At 44.1% G+C, this 21214-nt stretch overlaps 1 protein-coding gene across 1 annotated transcript in view; it reads right to left on the reverse strand.

Moving 5' to 3' along the window:
- Positions 1-21214, reverse strand: part of LIAS (lipoic acid synthetase) — a 240983-nt gene that overhangs the window by 23311 nt on the left and 196458 nt on the right. The window contains exon 9 of the mRNA XM_085642245.1: positions 12023-12093. Within this exon, the coding sequence (XP_085498371.1) occupies positions 12023-12093 (71 nt within the window). The remainder of the gene's footprint in view (positions 1-12022; positions 12094-21214) is intronic.

Genomic DNA, 21214 nt, shown 5'->3' on the forward strand with positions numbered 1-21214 from the left:
TTTGCGACCGAAATGTAATTGCAAAACATTAAAAAATGACCAACTATTTAGTAGGAGTGGTGCGCCATTTACAAAAGAGAAGGGGTCTCGTGTAGATCCTTTCCACCTTGTGAATGTAAAAAAAGGAAAACGGGTGGAATATGAAAAAAATATCCTTTATTAGGTCTCCTGTCAGGGTCCAAGAGATGACATCCAATCACAGTGATTCGCAATATGTGACTTAACTCATTCATATTCGTGAGCTAGGTGAGATTACAACCTTATGCGAATCAGAATTTTACAATACAACCTATTCATAAATACGTTGATTACATTCTTTACTTAGCACAACAATAATGGTGACATATAGATCTGGACCTACGTGCCATGGAATACGATTGATCTATATATTTTGTAAGCACACAATAAGTAACAAACCCAGGGGTGGTCCGTTGACTTGGGCGTTGGGGCTCCGCCCCCTTTACTTTTCCCCCTCAAGCTTAAGCTTCTTTAAGTTAAGCAGTGTTCGTACAGCTTTTAAAAAATGCATTGGAATTATCTCCCTAGCTGGGAGCTGCAGCACTCTGCTAATGGTGCTGGCACATGCGCAGACTGTCACTTGACATCTGCCTTCAAAAGCATTTGCCGAGCGGACGATCTCACAGCCCTGATCAGGTCGGCAAAATCATTGCCTCCTGGGCTAAGCTCCACCCCTTGAGGACATGGATATGAAGTTAGCCCAGGCTTATTCAGGTTCAAGCCCTGCAGCGCCAGGGGCTCCGTGTCAATTAGGTATAAAGCATTGTCATCCCACCCTTTCTAAACTCCTCACAGGTTTGGGTGGTCACTGATCCACCCCTGTGACTGGTTGGTATTGGGGGGTGAGACTATTGGTGGCAAGCGAGAAATCGAGTCTGCGCTGTAGATCTTCACATATTTTGAAGACACACGGCGCAGAATTAAAGTGTATTCTTCGCGCACTACTTTTAGTTTGAGACAGCACATGGGGGATTTGGGGGGGCAGCTGAGCACGGCGAGGTCTGCCCCCCGGGCAGATTGGGAGGGGGAGGGTCAAGCCGGGGAGCGGCCATTTTGAGGCTTTGGGCTACATTGGGACTAGCCCAAAATTTGGCAGTTTAGCCCAAAAAGGTATCTAGTTTGTTTTCGCGCTTTCCCAGCCACCATTTTAGGTTTGGTGACCTGGTGGCTGGGAGCGCTGTGGTAGTGAGTTTTTTTTTGTCAGGTTTCATTAGTAGTTGAGGCAGGTGCGTTGTGTGTAGTCAGCGGAGGCAATAATTGTTCGTGATGGTTGGTGCGGATTATCGGGTTCTGGAGGCGGTGAGGCTCTTGAGCGAGGCCGGCTGGCTGGATCTCCTGATGCCGGAGGCCTCTTCTACCACGCGCCCGGTGAGGCACGCGTCAGCCGGGGTGGCGGCCGCCGTCGCGGCTTGTTCGTCCCCCGGAAGGCTCTGAAGGCAAAGGTGAAGGTGAGTTCTCGGGGCCGCGCGGATGTCAGGAGCGCGGCCCCGGAGGTTGTGGCGGTTTCGAGGGAGGGGGCGGGAGTTGGGAATGCTGAGAGTTTGCGCGCCGGTTCTACCCGGCGGAGGAGCGTGGCAGGCGTCTCCCCGCCGGGTTTACTTTCTGTTGGGGGCCGCTCATCTCTCAGTGGAGCGGCCCCGGAGGCAGTAAGTGCTGTTGGGACGAGGGGCAGCGCGGAATATGACAGCGCTGCCCCGCTGTGGGAGGAGGCAGTAAGGGTAGGGGTCCCAGAGTCAACGGCACTTGTTAAAGCCAGGACCCGGTGGGGGAGCCCATTGCGCTCCCCGCTGCGGTCACAGGCAGACAGGGGCCGCTCCTACGTGAAGAGAGTGGCCCCAAAGGAAGTTTTACCTGGGAGACAGTGAGTGGGAAAACTGGGAGGGGCCAGGCAGTTGCGAGGGGAGGGTGAACAGGTGAAGGGGAGCTTACAAGACTCCCAGGGAGGGAGTGGGGCTGGGAGAGGCAGCAGGGGGCCAGGTGATTCCCGGGCAGCTTGTTGGGAGTGGGGGTGCAAGAGAGGAGGGTCAGGCGGGTGATTGGGGGGTGTGGCAGGGTTTTTGCGATAGGGCCGGGGGACGGGGCTGTGGGGGGGAGGTTTCCCTTTTGTTGATTGAGTCGGACGGGAGTGAGAGAGACTGGGCCGGACTGGATATTTTTTCATCGTGGGCAGAGGGCGTTTCGGGGGCGCAGGGGGATACTGGGCTGGAGGGGTGCGGTCAAGGGGGGGGGTCCGCTGTTTTGGGAAGAGGGGTCATGGATTTCTCTGCGACGGGTAGTAGCTGGGGGGGTGCGGGTGGAGTCCGAGCAGGTTCAAGGAGACGAGGAGGCTGGGCCGAGTGGTTTGGGGGGACAGGGTGCAGCTGGTTTGGAGTGGAGTGATGGGGAGGGGGATGGGGGGACGCGGCAGAGGTGGTAGATCTTAGGGCGGTGGGGAGAGCATGGGTAGCTAGCACTTTAGGGGCCGCAAGTAAGAGGGGTTGGGATGGGAGAGAGAAGAGAGGTAGGCCCAGCACACCAGACCATACTTTTTTGTTTTAGGCGGTGGAGCAACGCACAGAGCATCGCGGGGTGCCAGACTTGGTAGGGCTGGGCCATTGGCACCAAGGAGAAGGGAGGGTGGAGCCTCAGGCGGTGTACCCAGTACTGGCGGGGATCCTGTCGCTGCTGGCATAAGTAGGCCCAGAACGGGCTCGCCGGCCCCAACACCCACGGGCTCCCAAAGTCCCGGGGGACAACGCCGAAGACGGAGTGCCGAGGAAGAAGATTTATGTTCTTCTAGAAGGGTGCATTCTGCGCCACCAGCGGGGAGCGTTGGGGGTGCTAGGCAGGAGGAGTTGGATTATGAGGAGGATAGTATGGAGGAAGGAGAAGTGCAGGATGTTGAAGATGGGGGAGAGGGGGGGGGCCGAGTAATGTTGTACATAGTATTTTACAGGTGTCACGACGCCAGGCGAGGCCCACAGGTCGGACATCACGTTGGGAAGAACGGTCGGCCCCTTTGCCAGGCGCCAAAGCTCCGTCTGCCGTTCCACCCGTGACCTCTGAAAAATTCCGGCAGTCGGGGATTTTCAGGATTGCGCATAAAGATATCAGGTATGACACACCGGAATTTTTCAGAGGTCACGGGTGGAACGGCAGACGGAGCCTTTGGCGCCAGGTAAACGGTCATCGCAATTGCATCCTGTGATGGTGTCGGTGGGTGTGGGTGGACCTGGCGGGGAGGAGGGGGCAGGAGGTAGGTTAAACATAGGGTACTTATGTGGTGGATGTTGGGGTAGGAACTGAGGACTCCGGTAAAGGAGCAGTGGAGTGCACAGGTAAGACGTCCATAGACATGGGAGGCGGGACGGACAAGAAGGTGACGGTTGAGATTCAGACGGGGGAGGTGGAGACTAAATTGGAGAGTAAAGAGGTGAAAATTAAACGGGTGCCATACATGGGGGTTACAAAGCCCTTGGGCGCTCATCTAATGTTGTCTACAAAAGAGCGGATATGGAAGGGGGTATATGTCGAAATGCTTAAACTCCTCCACAGGGAAGTGCGGGCAAAGGAGGGCTCTAAAGAGGAAGAATTTAAGTTGGCAAAACGGCCCAAGGTGCCTTTGTCGATTGAGAATTGGACGGCAGCGTTTCTCATTTACGCCAGCGTTTATTGCGAAAAATACCCTGAAAGGTCTGTGGCCATGTTTAAATACATGGATGTGATCAGGAAGGCTCAGATTACGGGGGGCGGGTATGCATGGGTGCAATATGATGAAGAGTTCCGGGCATGCATGGCATGGGACCCTGAGGCTAAATGGGGGGAGCTCAATACAGATTTGTGGCAACACACTATGGGTTTAGCTGGGTCTGGGAAAACCATTTTTACAGCCAGCGGTGAAAGGTGCTTGCTGGGATTATAACAAGGGTTTGTGCACCCGGGAGTACTGCCGTTTACGGCACGATTGCTCAGGGTGCGGAGGACGGCACGTGTTGGTCAATTGTTGGGGCGGCCAGGGTCAGCAGCAAGGGTCACAGCAGTGGCAGGCAGGAGGGTTTAAGTCGGGGGTCAGCAGCAGTTGGGAGGGGGCGAGGATCTAAGGGGTCTGGGCCAAAGGGCTCGTACTCCGGTTAACATAGTCAATTTGGTGGCAGCCTTACAGGGGTATCCTGATTTGGAGGCTGCTGAACGTTTGCGATTGGGGTTTTTGGAGGGTTTCATACTGGGGTACGATGGACCGAGGACGAGACGGTGGGCGGACAATTTGAGATCGGCAAAAGAGCACTCTCAGGTAGTGCAAGAAAAACTGGATAAGGAAGTGCGTGAGGGCCGCATGGCGGGTCCCTTTCAGGAGTGGCCTTTACCAAATTTGATTGTGTCACCCATTGGAGTGGTGCCTAAAAAAAAGAGCAGGGTCAGTTTCGTCTCATTCAACATTTGTCGTGGCCTGAAGGAGGTTCGGTGAATGATTTTATCGATGAGCGGGAGGCCACGGTGTCCTATTCATCTGTTGACATAGCCATGTCGCTAGTAGTGACCGCGGGCGCAACAGCAATGATGGCAAAGTGTGACATAAAGTCAGCTTTCCGGCTGCTTCCAGTACACCCAGATGACTGGGATCTTTTGGGCATCCAATTTGGCGGTCACTTATACGTGGACAAGGTATTGCCGATGGGCTGTTCTATGTCATGCGCACTTTTTGAGTGTTTCAGCACGTTCCTACAATGGTTGTTTACGGAACGGACGGGTCACCAAGGAGTTACGCACTACCTGGACGACTTCTTTTTTGTTGGCACCTCAGGCTCCGCAGACTGCCAGAGGGCTCTAGACAGTTTCAATAAGATCATGAGGGAACTGGGCGTGCCCTTGGCACCAGAGAAGACTATGGGACCCTGCACGGCCCTGTCTTTCTTAGGGATTGAATTGGATTCACAGTTAATGGAGGCACGACTTCCGACAGACAAAAAGCAGCAAATGTTGGCAACAATGTTGGCAAAACATAAGGTCACGGTGAAAGAAATTCAAGTACTGCTGGGTCACCTCAATTTTGCCTGTAGGGTGGTGAGAGTAGGGAGGACTTTTTGTAGGTGACTGTGCAGGGCACTGGCGGGGCGGAGGCCTCCGCATCATCATGTACGTCTATCAGTTGGGGTGCGGGAGGACTTGAGGATGTGGCAGTTTTTCTTGCAACATTTCAATGGCATAACCTTCATGAGGGAAGCAGACATGTTGTGGGATGTCCAGATTTTTTCGGATGCGGCGGGGAGTACAGGTTTTGGTTTGTACTGGCAGGGGAAGTGGTGTGCGGAGCACTGGCCCCAGGAGTGGTTGGATGGGGGCAGGAGCATAGCCTTTTTGGAGTTTTTCCCTCTGGTGGTGGCAATCACATTATGGGGTGAACTCTTGGCGCACAGGAAAATAACCTTCAGAATTGACAACATGGCGGTGGTGCACATTGTGAATCGCCAGTCTGCCCGGGATGAACAGGTCCTGAAACTGTTGAGGGTTTTTGTGTTGGGATGCTTTAAGCATGATATCGCTTTTCGTGCGGTGCATGTGCCAGGTGTGGACAATGACATTGCGGATGCTTTGTCTCGTTCACAGTGGGGGCGATTCCATGGGCTCGCCAAGGACGCAGACAGGACCCCGACCAGAATGCCGCAGCATTTATGGTACGTAGGAAACACAGGATGTTGCAACTGGTTTTAGGTTCTCTGGCTCGATCCACGAAGCGGCGTATCGGACAGCATGGGAGGAATTTTTGCGCTCCGGCGCAAGGAGGCGGGACTCTTTGGCAGCTAGACAAGAAGATGTGATTCAGTTTATTTTGGGTTTGGTTGAGAAGGGTCTTACGAGAGTCACGATAGCGGGTAAGCTGGCAGGGATTGCGTTCATTGGGAAATTATTGTGGGGCTACGCACCCTCCGCGGGGGAGCTTGGGACGCGCATGTTGGAAGGCTGGGGCCATGAATGCGGCCGGGCAACTCGGGTGCGGAATCCTCTGTCGTGGAAGCTTTTGGAGAGGGTGCTTGGGGTGTTACCTGGGACTTGTTTTGACGAAGTGGAAGTTAGCCTTTTTTCCACACTGATGTCCTGGATGTTTTTCGGGGCCTTTAGGGTTTCTGAGTTGTTGGGAATCAAAGCTGATCAGGGGCTGTCCTGGAGGGAGGTGTCTTTCAGTACAGATAGGGTCAACATGTGGCTGAGAAAATCAAAGACGGATCAGTAGGGAGGGGGAAAATGGGTTTCGTTGAAAAAAGGGGATGCTCCACAGGCTTGCCCTTATCGGTGGGGTTTGAGGTGGAGGTCCTTTTCAGGGTATTTGGGGGGTTTGGTCTTCAGGCATGGGGACGGACGGGGTGTGAAAGCCTCGCAGCTTTTAGCTGTACTGCGGAAAGCACTGGGTAGGCTGGAGATTGAGGGAAAAGATTTTGGGACGCATTCTTTTCGGATTGGGGCAGCATCGGAAGCAAACAATGGAGGCAGGGGGCGAGGGGACATCATGAGGTTGGGTAGGTGGTCTTCTGACTGCTACCGGCGTTATGTGCGCAGCGTACATGGGGGGTTATAGCGCGGTTATGCATGTTTTCTTGTTGTTCATTTATGTTTTTCGTTTCAGGTTCGGTGATGGGTCCCCTCACCAGGGAGATGTCCATTTTGATTGTTGGCCATTATTTTGTGAAGCGGGCGCAACTCCAAGCCCGCTCCAGCTATTTTGGGGAAAGTTTGGGGTTTAATAAAGAACTGTTTACTGTGTGTTGGCGGGGCAGGGGTGGTATGCGTTGGAAGGAGTTTCTGCAAGTTCTCAACGGGATCTTGGTGGCTAGTAGGTGCCCTGATGTTTTGTTACTTCATTTAGGGGAGAATGATATGGTAAGAGAAACGGGCCTGGCACTTATGAGATGTATGAAGCGGGACTTGGCTTTTATTAAGGGTCAGTGGTCCGGTTGCGCAATTGTTTGGACAGAATTTGTTCCTCGTAGGGTTTGGAGAGGGGCGGTTAACCCGGGTGCGGTGGACAAGGCCCGACGTAAGCTGAATACGGAAATGGTGAGATTTTGTCGGCAGTCGGGAATTTTCAGGATTGCGCATAAAGATATCAGGTATGACACACCGGAATTTTTCAGAGGTCACGGGGTCCATCTATCCCGGCTGGGTATGGACTTGTATTTATTGGAATTGAGGGAAGTGTTGACTAGATTGCTGGGCGTCCATAGACGTTGAAAGGGGGGGGATGTTGAAGGGGGCAGAAAAAGGGGGAGGCATCGTCGTCGCCCACCCTCCCGCCTTTTCCTGGGTGGTGGGGTGGTTGACAGTTGGCCGGGATGGCTGTAGTTTTTTGTTATATATTGGTAGTTTGTGAGCAGGAGCAGGGAAAGGGTAAACAGGTAGTATAAGTTTAGATTAGAGGTTGGTTAGTTACAGTAGCGCAAAGGCAGGTAGGGATTAGGGTCAGGGGAGGTTAGAATTTGTAAATTCTAGATTGTGTAGGATTGTGTAATATTATTGTTATGGAATGTTATGTTGTATTTTGTGGGGTGGGGGATCTGATGTGGGGATCGTAGGGGTGGGGGGGGACAAGGGGGTCAGGAAATTCATGTATAGTGAGGTTTTAGTTTTGGAAGGCAGTTGCCAAGGTGATGAAAAGGATTGCAATGTCGGCCATAAAAGTGATCAAGAGTGCCACCCGTGAAAACAGGCCTCCAGGTAAAGATGGAAACGCTGATATGGAAGGTGTAGACGCTCAGGATAGGAACGTTAAATATGAGCAGTTGTATGCTCCCCTCAGCCTGCAGACAGGATCCCTTGTTTCTCAAAATTAAAAGTGAGTTGGTGTGTGTTCACGTGTGCCTGGGTGTCGGAGTGCGCATTGTGTGTACAGGCTCACGTGTGGTGGTGTTGGTTTGTGTATGCAAGCATGCGTGTGTTTGCGCGTCTCAATGCTGGTGTGTTTATGGGTGTATGCATGTTGTTTCCGTCGGGACTCCCTCATTCTTCAGATTATTCACGCTTCCTTTCATTGTTTTTTGCGTTTCTGTAACGGGACTTGTGTGGAGTGACACGCTCTTCATTTCTCTTGTTTATGGTCACATGCAGGGGAGATGCTATCGCTGTATTGTATGAATGAGTCCTGCTTGAGAGGCATGGCTAATTCAGTTGTTCTGTTATGCAGATTTTGGCTGGTCAACAATAGCTCTGATTCAGTTATTTGTTTCAAAGGCAAGTTATTTTCTTAATGGGCATCCTTGGAAGATGGATTAAATGATTTTAAGATCATCGGCTACAGGGTATTTATTCCCATTTTGAGATAAGATTTATTATCAATATTTTTAACCTCATTTGTTTTATTAGAGTCATGTAGCGTTACTTGGAGCACACAGTGGCTTTTTTGGCACCTTCGTTATATAAACAAAAAAGTGACCAATTTCCTTGTCGAATCAATGCAAGTTAATAAAGTCAATTAAAATTGGTTTTAGTGGCATTAAAACTGGTGGGCGGGTGTTCTCTAAAAGAAGTGAAGCACCTTGAATTAAATATTATTAAGTTCTGTGTAAGTGGTAATGGTCTTCAGAGTGTCTCAATCACTCTCATTCTCTTGTTTGCTCCATTTTCCTCTGCAGTCTCTCTGTTTGAAGCATGCACCCATTTTCCTCGCCACATATTTCTGAAATCTTGTGCCTGCACACCTCTCAAATAGTCGTTTTCCTCTTCAACAGTTTTCATCCTTCTCATTCTGTACATACTTGTAAACTCCTTTACTTTTCTACTTCCCATGCGCACAGATCATGCCCACTCCCTTCACCTGTGAGTACCGCAATCTCTTTTCCTTTCTTGCTGTTCATATTTTGCTCTATGACCCTCTCTATGTGCGATCTCACAATTGGACATTACCATTTTCAAGGTGCTCTGCGGAGAGGCCAAGGATTGAATGTGCCTGTTGTGTGAATACCTTTATGAACCACTGATAAGCACTGACTCCGCTCCAGAGTTCTCAATACTGCTGCATCACAAACACCCTCAACAAATTGAGCTCACTCAGATAGACTTGTTGAAGCTAGTAGGAACTGTTGAACACATTTTATACAGAACAATATGGGCCAATCTTTAATGTTTTAAATATTTCAAGACAACATATTTAGAATGGCATTATAAACGTTGCTGTTCACAAATGTCTGTATTAAAATTAGCTTTAAAGTGCGCTTTTTGCCCCTCTTTTTTCAAACTTTTCTCAAGTGGGCAACCCCCAAACCCGCCCTAATGTGGTCTCCCTCCTTTTGCTGGCTTACTACTTAAAATTCAACCAGCCGTCACTGAACAAACCAACAAAAACAAGAGCGAGAGACAGTAACAGAACCTTAACTAAACTGCAAAGAAACTGCAATAAGACCAACGGGTAAGCTGATCAGACCGAGGGCAGTAGGTCTGGGAAAAAACTAAACTGAAAGTAACCTGGAACCAGTCGGCTAGAGAAAAACCGGATTCATGAAAACCGTAATTGAAGTAATGAACAAAATATTTTACACCTGCATAGAACAGTGAATATTCTGTGAATGTAACATAACTTTTACAAATGACTGTGAAAAGCTGGAAAATGAAATAAATTCACTTTTGTAATGTAGCGGTCTCTTATTTTTATTTTGTAAAAAAATAACGTGTGTGAACTCAAATCCCTCGGAACATGCATCTCTCATTTCACTTCGACATCGGAATTGTGGCTCTCGTCTGCAATAACCCATTACCGCGACCTCTAGGGCCGCCAATGTTAGCCTATGGCACAAAATGCACCTTGGAAACAGGCCCAAATTCCCCTGTCCCCTCCACCTACAACATCGGAAGGAGTTGGGAATTGGAGACTGCTGTTAAGGAGTAAAGTGATCCACAACACTTTGCACAAAGGAGGAGAGCTCAAGGGAAAGGAGCAGTGTACTATCTCAAAGTACAGATGGGGTAGTGGAAAATGGGAGGGAAAGGACTAAATGTGGCACCACTGGAACAGCTCCACAGCGAGGAAGAGGGAACTGGAAATGGAAAACAGTTCCTGACTGCAAGAGCAGAGTTTGAAACATGCCTACTACCATAGAACATGCTTCTAGTTCTACCAAACTTAAACTTCTTTTCTAAATAACCGAGCAAACATGAAGTTCCATCATGCTCCCTATTCGTTTGGTGAACGTTGCAGTAAAATGTCGGTGTATTTTAAATAGAAAGAATGCCTCCTTTCCTCACGAATATCGCACCTCCACCTCCTGCTCACTCAAACATACTTACCCGACCATTCAATGCGCTGTGCAAAATCGAGTGCACCCTGCAATGCGCACTTTGGCAGGGGGGACAATGGCAACATTGTCTACGTCAGAATGCCAGAACCCAATACTTACATTGCCAAATCTTCAACAAAAACAATATTCCCCAAAAGTAACACAACTGCAATCAAATCCCATCCACTCCCCATAACCCTCCCATCAGCTCTGATAGACTTAGCTGCAGGTCTAAAGCACCTCAGCCACAATAAAAAATATTTTTTATACAAGTGCTCCCCGTGCACATCTTTTTACCTTGTTTTATAATGTTGTATTTATATTATATTATATGTTGCTTCTGCTTCCTTCCCCTTATTGCTTCTTTGCTTTTTCCCCATTCCTCCCACCTATTGGTTTAGTCCTTCCAGCATACCCTGCTTTCTTTAGAAGGGTGACTGATTCTCCTCAGGAGGCGTCTAATAATGTCATTATTGCCTCGCCTGTGTGCCTTATTACTAAATAAACCTACCTTCTTAAATTGATATGTAGTTTTGATTCAATTTTAATAGTATGCTTGTCTTTCTTTTTATATAATGGATGTTTTTTGAGGTGACATGCAGTCACAACCTTCCACTGTCATTATTGCCTCGCCTGTGAGCACTTAAGGTGGTGTGCCTTTTTACTAAATAAATCTACCTTCTTAAATTGAAATGTAGTTTTGATTCGAACTTAATAGTATGCTTGTCTTTCTTTTTATATATCGGATGTTTTTTGAGGTGACATGCAGTCGCAACCTTCCAGTACTGTGAGTTACAAGTGTAGAATTCTAATCAACATGTTGACAAGTGATATTACTCACTTTGTTGGACAACAAAGGGTGTTAAACCTAAACCAGTGGGGGCAGCTGTGTAACCCTTGCTCTAGATGAGATGGATATTAACTTGGGCCAGAAACAGCTTCATATACTTCGGTGAAAGGAAATACACCAGGGAAGATGATTAAACATCCACACCACACAGCTTAGCATCTGCATGAAATTTCAGACCCGCTTGGTTGAATTAGAGGATGGTGTTGGGGCAGGGGAACAGGATGCAGCTGGCGAAAGGGCAAAGGGGAGCTTTTAAGAACTACAAGCCAAAACGTTTACAGAGTATATAGGGGCGAAGTGGACGAGTTTTCATTGCTTTTTTTGCAGAAGTCTTTCATATGTATGGATCTACTCTGGAAGTCCACATATCTCATCTTTTGGAGAGTACACAGTTTGAAGAAGACTAATTTTAGGAGTCTGGATTAATTACCAGTGTGTTAATATGCCTCAACAAAGATGTCATTTTTTAAAAAACATCTCACTTCGGAAACGCTCAACATTATGGCGCTGAAGCAGAACTTTGCCGAAAAGTATTTCTAGAACAGCGATGGTCTTTATTTTATCGAAGCCATTTCTGCTACTTGGTAAACATATCCATAGATTTTGAGGAGTAATAAAAGGAAACTGTGTTTCTGTAGTTCATCAAGTGTCCCACAGCGGCAAAAATCCGCCAAAGACATTCCCGGAAACTAATATGAGGTGTGTGATGCTACTACCACAGGTACGTTTCTTTTTTAAACTTTCCGAGATGCTCCGGGGGCGGGGGGAAATGGGATTATGGACTATTACTGGGAAGTTCAACACGCTTCCTTGGATGCGAGTTATGTATATGACTCTGATTTTAAGTACTTCCTCCTAAAAACAAATGCACCTACCAGAGAACTATAGATTGTGTTAACATGCCCCATATGCTTACCTTAAGGTGACGTTTCGTTGGCTGCATGTACTGACCAAATGTCAGACAGTCCACGTCTGCTGCACGCAATGCTACAAAATGAATATTATATATAGTTAAGTGGACAGAAAAGCATGGTCACTGCATTCCAATCTCCATGTCACAATATTTTTTTGAAATACACTGGTCTTCGGGTTGGGGCTAGTTTAGTTTTGAGTAACTATATAGACTGCAAGTATTTGAAAAAGTCATCCCACAAAGCAAGCAGAGATTTGGAAACATCACCTTACATTATGCATACTGAAAAGCGTAGCCAATCGTGGCATCTAAACATATAAATTAAGTAGCAGAAGCGCCACTTTTTTAACAAACAGAAACCTTTCTCTTAACACACAAAACCGACCAGGAAGTCAAGTGGTGCAGAATCGGACTGTGCTCCTTGGTTTCAGGTTAGAGTTCACTTTGGTCGCACAGGTCTGCATACCTAAAAAGCCTGGCTCAAGCAGGGCCTTTCAGGATCAGCCTGTATTGCTCTTTCATTCGTTTTTGGAGAACTCTTTGTTGAGAGGGAATGGAGGAAAGCTGCTGCTCTGGTTTAAATTATTTTTAAAAACAGAAGAGGCGTTTGGCAAACAGGAAGAATTTTGTTTAATTGAACAATTCAGCTGGGAGGCAGTTACAAGAACATTGTCTGAGGACTGTCTTAAGTCACATTGGGTTAGCATAGGTCTTATATACGATATATCAAGCCATAAACTTATCTGGCGGACCATATATGGTGAAGAATGTTGGTTGCTGCCTTAAAAAAAAAAAAAAAAAAAGTAAAAAAAACAAGAGACATTTGGCAAAACAGGAACAGTTTCATTTAATTAAACAAATTGACCAGGAGACAGGTACAGACACGAGGTCTGAGGGCTGTCTCAATTTACATTGGGTTTGCATACAATGTTACATCAAGCTATAAACTTATCTGGCATACCATATATGATGAGGAATGTTGGTTGCTGCCTTGAAGTCATAAATTAATGGGCAAGGGTTACTACAGGTGGGTCTCGACCTTGCGTGGACACACTGGCCAGTAGTGAATGTGTTCAGATGTCCGGCATGGGGAGCGCGTGATCAGTATGTGTGCTAGGTCCTGATTGGCTATGGGTTCCTAACTCCTGTGGCATCTGACTTTATGGTGTTTTTCCAAAGCGTGCCTACCCCAAAGGGACATGTGTGCTTTATTGGGGGCAATTTTTCCTGACCATTGTGATGTCGCTGCCTAGATCTGTGGGATTGATCAAGAGTTTCCTGTCTCCGTGTTTGCCTGCCAGCTATACACCCTCCCACCTGTGAGCCATCAATCAGTAATCCCAGGCCTAGGTTGCAGGGCCTGCCTGACTACATACTTGTGTGTCGAGGTAGATGTGGAGTTTGGGATGGGTGATCTCATTAATGAGAACGATCGTTCACTTTTGTCGATAAAACATATCGAAATCCATATTGACAAAGGCATATGCATAAATCTCTCAAAAGAAAATCGTAAGAGCTTACCCTTGAGCCCATGGATACCATTACCTACTTGTGTAAAGTTGGTGTTCAACTCTTAAACAAGGAGCGTCAGAGGGAATTGTCAGCAGGCCGTCCCCCACTCACACAGTTTACAAAACAACAAAGCCTGGTTACGAAGAACACACAATCACTTTGCACATTCTTTATGTAATGGGTATCAGGTCTATCTCCTGGGTATGGCTATGCTAATTTTCTTTTGCCCTCCCAAAATGTGTCCAATTGTATGGACATTATCAACCACCTAACAACACCCCAAACCAACTATCGTAGGAATTAAAGGTGGGCAGATAAAGAAATCATTAAAAATGTGAGGTGGGTTAGAAAGTGCCTGACGTAAACAACATCCAGTGAGCTGCTGGTAGGTACTCACCAGTTTGCTCACTTTATCATCACAGGCACTTTTGTGACGAAAACAAAGAAATGTGACCTAACTCAAAGTAATGTGAACATTTAACCTATAAATGAGAAAGGTGTTGAAATAATGATGTAAACTATCTACATGTGGTTGGAGGGAACCTTAACAATGTTATGCTTCCGGCCTTAAATCGTTCAAATGTCCAGGCCACTCTGCGGGGAGTCCCGTCTTTGGGAAAATTGGCACAATCCCTAGGCTTCAGCAATCTGTGGAGGCGACATCACCCCAAGTGTAGAGAATACTCCTACTTCTCCGGGGTGCATAAGGGTTTCCCCAGGCTAGACTACATCTTTGCCCCTAGGCGACCGCGATCCTACGAGCAGACTATCTTGCTCAAGGCCTGTCAGACCATTCCCCCCTCTGGATTACTATGGAGGGTACGAGTCGACCCAGAGGTGTGTGTTGGCGATTGAATACGTGGGACCGGAGAGACACGGTGTTCGCAAAGGAGCGCAGAATCGACTCAGAGTTCTACTTTCAGGAAAATCAAGGGTCGGTTGCGTCAGCGGTGGTTCTGTGTGAGGCCTATAAAACATTGCTGAGGGATAAAGCACAAAATATTCTGGCCCGTGAAAAGAGCTGAGTTAGAGAACCTAGAGCAACGAATTGTGGCCCTTGAGAGCTCTCCTGTGGCCCAACCAATCCACAGACTTTGCAGTCCCGAGGAACTATCAGGACCTAGGTGTGGGGGAGGTCCGTAGACAGTTATTAGCGACACAACATCATCTCTATGATTAATGACAAAGACACTGGAGCACACCATGCAAACATTACTATAATCCTTATATATTTTGAATATGTTTCCAACAACCATATCATCAAAAAACGGTTTCACAACAGTCAATGTTCACGTAGCTGTAGATTATTCGAAAATCATTTTTATTTCTTTATGGAATGCAGCAGCCGACGCGCGTTTCGCCCCGCCTAGGGCTTCCTCAAGGCTGCAAATCAAATCATATATAAAAACATATGTTGAAATATATATAAGAATTATAATGATATACACAACATCCTTATTAAATATTGATAAATTACAAACGTCCATCCCAAATGATATCTTCAGAATTTCAATAATCCACATAGTGACAACAAAGAAAGAGACCAATAAAAACTGTGAAATGTATGTACTTTCAAACCATATCAACTACCAGAAAAGACACGCTAAGGAAACTGAAAGGCCACAGTAGAAAAGACACACCAAGGAAACTGAAAGGCCACAGTAGCACATTCTGACGCAAAACACCCTGTAACAAGCTGGTTAGCAGAAAGTATATAAGAAAATCCTCCCATTGAACCCAGACACCTAATTCTAAAGTAGAGAAGAATTTATGCATGCACAAATAAAGTTTAATTTTCTCACTGCACTTATTTTGTGGATCACACACTATCTAGTGGTCACTCCAAATTATTGTATCCTCTCCAATAGATTTTCAAGAGTCCAAAACACTACAAGGATAGTTTTAAAATTGCGTTGGAGTATCTCACAATAATCAAAGGTTATCTGTACTCACAAAGAAATGTATCCATAGCATATCAAACTATACCAAAGCATCCACCTTCAAAATGTGATCCAATGTTCATTACAATGTTCTTATGGGGTTTGCATTGCTCTCTCATTAGTATCCAAAACCAAAATTTTAATATCCTCATGGAGCCATGATACGTTCCATCTAAATAAGGAAACATACATCATACACTCATTACATAATCCATAATCTTTCCTTTAGCTTATCAATATGTACTCACACATCTATTGGCTTATTGTTTCTGACATGGAGAGCTAATTACGAATCAGATGACTATATTATCTATATACTTTGAATTTAAGTCAACTGGCTTTACATATCTTCAGCGTTAATCATTCTTTCTCACCTTAAGTTCAAACAAATGTTCCAAACAATAAAAATACATCTTGCACCAACTAATTTAAGTGCACCCATATCACTGGGAAATAACTGAAACCAATACTGCTCACTATTATTGTATCAGTTAGCAATAAACCGATGCACCGATTAGTTTAAGTGCACCCATAATGCTATAAGATAATTGAAACCGATACTACTTACCATCGTTGTATCACTTATCAATGTGCACATAATCCCGCCAACCGGGCTTTGATTTCGTAGTTCTGCATATATATAACAATCAACCTTGCGATAACCACCACCGTTAAATTTCAACAGCGAATGAATCAGCATATGACATGGCTATCGCCAAACATTTCCAAATCCCAGAATTGATATTCTAAAACTTAAGGAGAGAATTATAATCTCCTCATATATGCAACTCACCAAGTAAGCTATTCAGGTTTCGCGGCGTTTTACTGTCCCTAGTTCCGGTTATGGCAGACCCAGCACTGCCCGTTCCGTTTATATAGCGTAAAGACGTCTCGCCGTGAGAGAGAGAGAAAAAGAGGACGATACAGTTCTAGTGCTGAATGTCCTTATGAAAATGGCGGCCATTTTGGAAATCGTAAACATGCTGTTATCGGTGACTCTCAATACATATAAGCTCAGTGGCCTTTCATCTTCCTCAAAGTGCATCCTCCACAGCATATATTATTAATAACCACATTATCACTGTATATGGTGTCGCTTCACAGTTTTTAGAACAGTTAACATCGTTGATCAATATCTTTCAGGAATATTACAGCTTATAAGCCTTTCATCTTTTCCCAGAATATGTCTTACAAAGATCTCTAATATTGCCATTTTATGCAATAGCATTCAATAGTTTTTAGAACAATTACTATCGTCAATCGGTTACTCTCGGGGATATTAAAGCTGGTTAGCCTCTCATCTACCCCCGAATGTATCTTGCAAATAAATATTTTTTTCTCTTGTCGCTAACAATAACATAGTTACACACAGTACCACTTGTCAATGTTTCAAAACAAATTGACATCATTGAGTTTAAATATACATATCAGAACATAATTATTTACAAAACACGTTGTGCCTTTCATGAAAAAGCTGTACTTTATGGATAATATCCCACTTTGGATCTTAAATCAAAGTAATATTATTCTTTGTGGATAATATCCAATATGTCCATGCCTTAATTTTCTGATAGCCTGTTAATCTAGATTATGATCATAGAGCATTATGGAGGTACAGTCTGTGTAATTGTATTCCTGTAATAATCATATTTATTCATTAAAGTAACTCAAAAAGTTCCTTATCAACATTGATTCCCAGTTCTACGGCCCATAGGGAGATAATCCATATACTTTCAGTTTGACGTAGTCTGGATGTCCTATTTCCACCTCTTTGACTCACTTGTATGGCATCTATACCATGGAATCCTATGTTGATATTCTCTGTATTTTTATGTACGGTGTTAAAATGTACTGCCAAGGGATACTGTGTATTGTTATTCCTTATTGCCCTCATGTGCTCCTGTATTCTTTCCTTGAGGGGTCTGATGGTACTCCCAATGCTGAAAGTTCACATCCAATGTCACAAATAAGATCTATCCCGTTTGGAGAAATGGTGAGAACTAAAAGAAATTGCAGCGATGGTAACAAATTGGATGAAGAATTATTACAGGTTGAAAAACGATTCAGGGCCAGGGGATATGATAAGAACATAATTGACAAAGCATGTGATAAAATAAACAGAAGAGACAGAGATACTCTTCTGACAAATAACAAAAATAGGACAAAACATCAGGATAAAATAAGATCAGATTCATTACACCTTATTCATCTGTGAGTGCAGATTTATACAAAATTTTGAATAAGCATTGGCACTTACTTTTAGAAGACCCAAACCTGCATGACAAAATAGGATTGAAACCCTCAATAACTTTCAAAAAAGGCAAAACTCTAAGACAAACATTATGTCCAAGTTATATTCCACCATTGAAGACCGACAAGTGTTTACCCACGGATGTGTAATGTTTGTTGTTTCGCTATGAACAAAACAACTGAGTTCAGATATAATACTTCTAAAACATACATGATAAAAAATGTTATTAATTGCAATACGACACATGTAGTATATTGCATTAAATGTACTTGTAATAAAATCTACATTGGGAGTACCATCAGACCCCTCAAGGAAAGAATACAGGAGCACATGAGGGCAATAAGGAATAACAATACACAATATCCCTTAGCAGTACATTTTAACACCGTACATAAAAATACGGAGAATATCAACATAGGATTCCATGGTATAGATGCCATACAACTGAGTCAAAGAGGTGGAAATAGGACATCCAGACTACGTCAAACTGAAAGTAAATGGATTATCTCCCTACGGGCCGTAGAACTGGGAATCAATGTTGATAAGGAACTTTTTGAGTTCCTTTAATGAATAAATATGATTATTACAGGAATACAATTACACAGACTGTACCTCCATAATGCTTTATGATCATAATCTAGATTAACAAGCTGTCAGAAAATTAAGGCATGGACATATTGGATATTATCCACAAAGTATAATATTACTTTGATTTAAGATCCAAAGTGGGATATTATCCATAAAGTACAGCTTTTCATGAAAGGAACAACGTGTTTTGTAAATAATTATGTTCTGATATGTATATTTAAACTCAATGATGTCAATTTGTTTTGAAACATTGACAAGTGGTACTGTGTGTAACTATGTTATTGTTAGGGACAAGAGAAAAAAATATTTCTTTGCAAGATACATTCGGGGGTAGATGAGAGGCTAACCAGCTTTAATATCCCCGAGAGTAACCGATTGACGATAGTAATTGTTCTAAAAACTATTGAATGCTATTGCATAAAATGGCAATATTAGAGTTCTTTGTAAGACATATTCTGGGAAAAGATGAAAGGCTTATAAGCTGTAATATTCCTGAAAGATATTGATCAACGATGTTAACTGTTCTAAAAAACTGTGAAGCGACACCTCATACAGTGATAATGTGGTTAATAATATATGCTGTGGAGGATGCACTTTGGGGCAGATGAAAGGCCACTGAGCTTATATGTATTGAGAGTCACCGATAACAGCATGTTTACGATTTCCAAAATGGCCACCATTTTCGTAAGGACATTCAGCACTAGGACTGTATCGTCCTCTTTTTCTCTCTCTCTCACGGCGAGACGTCTTTACGCCATATAAACGGAACGGGCAGTGCCGGGTCTGGCATAACCGGAACTAGGGACAGTAAAACGCCGTGAAACCTGAATGACTTACTTGGTGAGTTGCATATATGAGGAGATTATAATTCTCTCCTTAAGTTTTAGAATATTAATTCTGGGATTTGGAAATGTTTGGCGATAGCCATGTCATATGCTGATTCATTCGCTGTTGAAATTTAACGGTGGCGGTTATCGCAAGGTTGATTGTTATATATATGTAGAACTACGAAATCAAAGCCCGGTTGGCGGGATTATGTGCACATTGATAAGTGATACAACGATAGTAAGTAGTATCGGTTTCAGTTATCTTATAGCATTATGGGTGCACTTAAACTAATCGGTGCATCGGTTTATTATTAACTGATACAATGATAGTGAGCAGTATTGGTTTCAGTTATTTCCCAGTGATATGGGTGCACTTAAATTAGTTGGTGCAAGATGTATTTTTATTATTTGGAACATTTGTTTGAACTTAAGGTGAGAAAGAATGATTAACGCTGAAGATATGTAAAGCCAGTTGACGTAAATTCAAACTATATAGATAATATGGTCATCTGATTCATAATTAGCTCTCCATGTCAGAAACAATAAGCCAATAGATGTGTGAGTACATATTGATAAGCTAAAGGAAAGATTATGGATGATGTAATGAGTGTATGATACATGTTTCCTGATTTAGATGGAACGTATCATGGCTCCATGAGGATATTAAAATTTTGGTTTTGGATACTAATGAGAGAGCAATGCAAACCCCATAAGAACATTATAATGAAAATTGGATTACAATTTGAAGGTGGGTGCTTTGGTATAGTTTGATATGCTATGGATACATTTCTTTGTGAGTACAGATAACCTTTGATTATTGTAAGATACTCCAACGCAATTCTAAAACTATCCCTGTAGTGTTTGACTCTTGAAAATCTATTGGGGAGGATTCAATAATTTGGAGTGACCACTAGATAGTGTGTGACCCACGAAATAAGTGCGGTGAGAAAATTAAACTTTATTTTTGCATGCATAAATTCTTCTCTACTTTGGAATTAGGTGTTTGGGTTCAAGGGGAGGATTTTCTTATATACTTTCTGCTAACCAGCTTGTAACAGGGTGTTTTGCGTCAGAATGTGCTACTGTGGCCTTTCAGTTCCCTTGGCGTGTCTTTTCCACTGTGTCCTCTCAGTTTCCTTAGCGTGTCTTTTCTGCTAGTAGATATGGTTTGAAAGTACATACATTTCAGTTTTTATTGGTCTCTTTCTTTGTTGTCACTATGTGGATTATTGGTGGCCGTTTTTTTGACATTCTGAAGATATCATTTGGGATGGACGTTTGTAATTTATCAATATTTAATAAGGATGTTGTCTATATCATTATAATTCTTATATATATTTCAACATATGTTTTTATATATGATTTACAGCCTTGAGGAAGCCCCAGGCGGGACGAAACGCGCGTCGGCTGCTGCATTCCATAAAGAAATAAAAATGATTTTCGAATAATCTACAGCTACGTGAACATTGACTGTTGTGGAACCGTTTTTTGATGATATGGTTGTTGGAAACATATTCAAAATATATAAAGATTATAGTAACATTTGCATGGTGTGCTCCAGTGTCTTTGACAGTCTATAACTGGAACACATTTTGTGTATCCAGGAGTCAACACTTTAGGTGGATGAGTGTTTGGACACTGAGGTTGCACCCAAAACTGGAGATAATATAAGCAATTATTTTTGTTGGTTAACAATATAATAGAGACACTTTGATGTGCAGATCAAAGATAGCAAATCCACTCTATTGTTTGAACATCGTCTCTATGATGCAGGAGACAAGGCGGGCAAGTTACTGGCCTGGCTTAGTAGACGGGAGACCGGGGACGCTACCTGAGGTTATCATGCCATAATGCGCTACATTCTACGGATTTGATTGTAGTTCTTGAATTTATGGAACCATACTTCACACTTTGAAAGTGATTACAAGACCACTGCACTTTGAATATACATTTAAAAATGTCTTTTTGCTTTTACTTTTACCTTTGACGGGTTCATGGCCTATTGGGCTAGATTGTGAAGTGTGTTAAGTATCTACTTAGATCCACTTACTCGTTCCAACACATTTATTGCATGTGC

Source organism: Triturus cristatus, chromosome 2_2, assembly GCF_964204655.1.
Source record: "Triturus cristatus chromosome 2_2, aTriCri1.1, whole genome shotgun sequence".
In the NCBI taxonomy this organism is placed as follows: Eukaryota; Metazoa; Chordata; class Amphibia; order Caudata; family Salamandridae; genus Triturus; species Triturus cristatus.